General features: G+C 39.6%; 1 protein-coding gene across 1 annotated transcript in view; it reads left to right on the top strand.

Annotated features, from left to right (window-relative positions):
- The window catches only part of SARC_07009, a gene marked incomplete at its 5' end in the record, with an annotated part of 20,385 nt that extends 18,329 nt beyond the window's left edge, over positions 1–2,056 (top strand). The window contains 2 exons of the mRNA XM_014299059.1: positions 135–405; positions 1,224–2,056. Coding sequence (XP_014154534.1) covers positions 135–405; positions 1,224–1,309 — 357 coding nt within the window. The 3' untranslated portion in view covers positions 1,310–2,056. The remainder of the gene's footprint in view (positions 1–134; positions 406–1,223) is intronic.
- Positions 2,057–5,492: the final 3,436 nt, after the last annotated feature.

The following is a 5,492-nucleotide window of genomic DNA, read 5'->3' as shown; positions in this document are numbered from 1 at the left end:
ACGTACGGACGATACGTACGCGACGAACGTACGTAATAATAGTATAGTATGTTGTTGTATATATATATATATATATATATATATATATATATAGTATATTTATATAGCTAGACCAAATATCGATATACTTACAGGACATGGTAGCTATGGAGCAGGTACACAAACGGTGGCTCAAGCAGATCAGGCCGATTGATTCTCGGGCGAATGTGGGTGGGCGGAAGTCAGTGGATATGTACAGGCGCAAACACGGTCCCAGGGAGAGTGCGATGAGTAGACACTCAAACACACCAGCATTCTCGGACGATTTTAATGTGTTACCAGATGTGCACGAGACAAAGAACAAGGACAACCGAGAACGTAACGGTTTGCTACTGAATACGTCTTCAGAGAGTGCGCAGCTACAGGGTATGTAGACCTAGGAGTGTTCTGCCAGGTAGAAGGCGTTTATACTTTGTGATGGACCGCCCTATACTGTACTGCATATAAGTGTGGTGTTACTTGTAAGCGAGAGCTATAACCTGGTGAACCTTTGGCGTGTGTAACCCTCGCCCAAATGCGGTCGGTGATCGGATCCCATCTGAGTAGACTCGGTCAGCAAGTATTACTGTGATGTGGGTGGCGAGTGGTTTGCGAGGGGTCTCTCATACCGTGTCATTTGGCCATTGTAGCACTTGTGCCTAGTGGTGTCAAGAGTGTTTTTCCACATGCAGTGGGGTCCGTCGAGGGTTATATAAGCAAACGACATACCTGATTTTGTATGCAGGTACTGTTTCACTGGCGTATGTAATCCACTAGCTAGCCATTGCGAAATAAATTTCCAATCATTTATGCGTCTGATCGCTGCACGTCTAAGCATGTGTAGATATAAAATCATGTATAATATATATATATATATATAAACATATATATTATATTATATGTGTATATGTATATATAAATATATATCTCTGTGTGTGTGTGTATACATATCTATATATATATATATATATATACGTGTGTCTGTCTGTGTCTGTTTGTATGTTTCAGTATATTATCATATTATTATATGATTATAATATTTTATTATATTATACAATATTATATATATTGTTATATTATAGTATATTATATATATATATATATGTGTGTGTGGTTTTGTGTTGTGTGTGTTTATGTTTGTGTGTGTGTGCGCGTGTGTCTTGATAGTATAAGTCGAGTAACGAATATCATTGGCCTCGCCACAGCGCCTGAGAGCCACGACTCTCCACGCAGCGGAGACGAGTTGTCGATACAAGCATCAAACGACAATGCCACCAAGAAGGAGGATTGAGTAGTAACCCTCCAGGAGAATTTTGAGACAAATATCCAAAAATGGTATAAGCCTGATACTCGACCAGACGACTTGTGAAACAGGAAACGATATTTGAGAGCGCCGAATCGATCCAAGTTCCCCCCTGACAGTGGTTCACCTCCGAATACGACCGTAAATCGGGAATCAAGCCGTATTGAAAGATGATTTATCTTGGTCTGTGGGCGTTTGCAGAGTTCTCCATCATGTTACCCTGGCCTGTGAACACTTACCTATTGCACCATCATTTTCCTCCTGGGGATAGTTGGAGAATGAGTAACACTTGCGCACGGACGTGTTCACTGCAGAAGCTATCATTACTACCTGTCTCACTTTTGAGAAGCAAACCGATATGTATATGTGCCTGGCTGGTCCAGTGTAGATCGATCAGTTGATATAGACCAACCAACCAATGAAAAGATTAATTATCAGCTTCAGCGGCAAAATAAAGACCAATCACCACAAGTGTTTGCAAGATATCTTTGGTCATTGGCACTACAACCTGTTCTTGTATGTGAGCAGTTACAACTGGGGTTTGTGCCTGGTTAGACACTTTAGACTTGCCTGAGGCGATTTAGGATCAATTGGTCGGGAACAGTAGACGTAATTCTTTGTTCGGCTATATTGGAAACAATAAATTACCAATTGCTATGAGTCCTTTTGGGCAAAGTGCTGTACTAGCACTACAGCTTATTGTTGTACATAGAAATTATCTATTAAAAATGACGGGAAGGTATAATAATTCCGAATCGACCTTGCTACCCTTGCCTCCACAATTTGGAGGTCTGTATTGTGCACTGATAGCATGAGCGTTGACTTTTGGTGCAAGATTACTCCTAAGGCTGCAGCCAATTCTTAAATCTAGCAATGGGGTATCATTAGTTGCAAATGTCAATTCGGCTGGCGCGTGTGTGGTATCTTCGCGCAACACTATCGAATACAATTTATGGAAAATGGTCGGTATATAACAGTATTCGAGGTATAAACCCAAATCGAGACTACGCAGCGCAACTTCAAAAAAAAATTTACATCTTCTACCAGAATGATAAATACAATAGGCACATATTTATATAACAGCCTATGTCATTTTTTTAGTAAAAATTGATATTAACGATATAAGCTCACTCGCGGTAGAACATGATACGTAGAGCTACATGTCAGACATAACTCCGCCAAAAAAAATTGGACTGGAGTGTTTAATATCCGTGCACCGAAGAAGTATCATTTCATTTCTGCACCCCCACTTCACTTTTGGTTTCACCACCATTTACGTTTCACTTCAGTACCCACTCTGCTGAATATTTTCTTATATACGGTCGTATAATGCACGAATTGAGAAAAGACTGTGAATCATCATTCTAGTCTCTATTAAAAAGTTATATGCTTGATGCTTGATATCTCTTAATTGCTATCAGACCGGATTTTACGATTGTGCACTTGTTTTATTATTTTACTTGTTTTAATATTACACCGAACCTGGAGTGGGAGCTCTGATAATTGAGTTTTCTATCACTAGTTTGTGTTTTATTCGAATTTGTTTAATTTCTGCTCGTGCTTCTTTGCTCAGGTCCAACTGTGCATGTTTGCAATGGTGTACTGGCTCTGGTACACTGGTTTAGACATAGTAACAGACTATGAGCATGACTAAAGTATAGTCAACCATTTTACGACTAAATTATGCAAGGTTTGAATCACAGATCGCCAGATAATCACGATCCAGTTACGTGATTCGCTTTCCTTGTGGATATCCCATGCAAGTATTCTAGAGTGCTACATCGTTCACCAAAATGTTGTTCCCAAAACGCACTCAGCCTGGCTTCGGCTTACGAAACTACCTATCCGAGAGCGCAATCCAAAATACAACTCAGTGCCTCAGTTTGTGAACATGCTTTCAATTCATTGTGCATACAGTTCGGGTCGAGCTCGTCCACTCTTTTATACTTTAAAGACAGTATGGAATTGTACTCTGTATGCCCAATACGTCTTTCGCCCATCTATTGTCTGCCCATGCCGGAAATATTTATTTTGTGTACAAACATAGACAACTGCACAAGTTTATCAACTTGGAAGTATATGTAGCTACGAATACTAAATCTCGAGGCCAGGACACTGCCGCGAATTTTAGCCTGGCAAGCCACAGATAAATATGAACTGAAATCTGGTATTTCAAGCTTTATAACCTAGATTGGGTTTTCTTGCTTGTCCAATGTTGCTAAAGATAGATAATCGACCCGGTATCGTACAGTAAGGCTAACTGCACACTGCCCCGTTAAGCGAAATGGACATGTGCGGCACGTAAACTGTGAGAAGCAATATAAATGCAATAAAAAGCGTCTACATTCTGTCAGATGCCAGGAAAGCAGAGTACGCACGATTGTCTCATTCATCACGACGCAGGGCGATTTAAACCAGTGCCGTTACAAAATATGTGCGAATTTAGATAGCTCTGGGGGAGCTGCATAGCTTTTGGGAGGTTGCAGTGGGTATGGTTTTCAACTCGAAGAGTCGAAAGTCGAAGCCCATTGTACAATGTACTGTCGTTCACTTTATCAGAACCGATGCTCTGATCGACCATTCAAATTATGACTATGTCCAATTGTCAATACGTATTCTTCGATTGAATTTTGTAAGAATAGACTTCCTCGAGCGATTCGTACTTCATACTATATTTACAACTTACTTCCATGTACTAGAGCTACCCGACTATGCCGCTCACTCCTACTGTGTAGACCAGCATATCCATATATAAATATACCTGTACTCAGTTCTGCGCTTCTATATCACATTCATGCCCAAAGTACTACAGTTAGTCAACTCTACTCTCAATTATCAACACTACATTTAACACTCCATTTACATAGTTTTTACTTTTTAGACGTGACTTTTTTTATCATTTTTATATAGAACATTTTTTTAAATGCTCTGAGAGTTTTTAGGAGAAGAAAGAAGAAGAAAAAAGAAGAAAAAAGAAGAAATATGACCTGTCCTCTTGTGTCCAACCGACGGCGACACGCGTACCCCCCAGAGGCTACCACCCGCATACGCCAAGGCGGCCGAGCCCGAGCCCCAGGGGGCCCAGCAGTTCAATCCCCAGCCCCCAACCCAAGTCCAACTGTATTTTTAGTCCCACAATAGCAAACACACAACACACGCACAACAAGACGACGAGAAGAGATTGAGAGAGAGAAAAAGATTTTCGCGAGTCTGTGAGAGATATTTACAGTGTCCTCATGACTGTTGTCGACTCTCTAGGAGTAGTCTCCAGTCGCCACTGTCCTAAGTCCTAGCTCCTAGTCCCGGGCCTCCCCCCTTTATTCATTTATAAATACGTTACTATAAATATGGCCAGCTGTTCAATTTAGAAGGCTATGGGCCTGTTGATTTTATATATTTTAAATACGGGAATAATAATTTTACGTTTACGTTGAACTTTTTGTTTATTTGTGGCGCTCGGGCCTCAGGCTCTCAGCCGCATAGCTTTAAAAATAGATTTAGGACCTGGGTCCTGAGACCGAAGGCTGAGGGCTAAGGGCTGAGGATCTGACAACTGAGCCTGACTCCTAAGACCTGAGGTTCAAATATGTACAATTTTTTTTCTATTTATTGTTTTAAATAAAAATATTTCTCGAGAATAAGAGAGAAAGGACCTGCCTTTTATGTAGTCAGCAAATACATATATACTTGTCGCATTTTCATTGGTGAATTTTAGTGCTGAAGTGTATCGATCGTATTTTTTTGAGTTCATAAAAGTTCAACCGTTTATACTAAAAACCCTAAAGCTATGGAGAGACTTAAAGATACCTTTTAGTAGTAGTAGACAGATGTGGTATCCAACGTAGGACTGATTCTATTGGTTTATTATATAATTGTGTTTCCAGCGGAAAATTGTAACCATAATCGTACGAATGCGGCCATTGGGTCAAACCCAAATTCTGGCGGCACATTACGGGTTTTAGGGTTTCATTTGTTGAAGTATATTTATTTTTAATATAGAAGAAAATGTTTTAAAGTTACCTATTGTCTCTGTATTTTAGAAAGATATGTAATATTTCGCTGGTTTCTATATTTATAAATTTACAAAAATTTACATAATTTACATTTATACAAATTTACATATACATTCACATACATACATATACATATATGAACACTCACACACAAACAT

Source organism: Sphaeroforma arctica, assembly GCF_001186125.1.
Source record: "Sphaeroforma arctica JP610 unplaced genomic scaffold supercont1.530, whole genome shotgun sequence".
NCBI lineage: Eukaryota > Ichthyosporea > Ichthyophonida > Sphaeroforma > Sphaeroforma arctica.
This window is presented reverse-complemented; position numbering and strand designations above follow the sequence as displayed.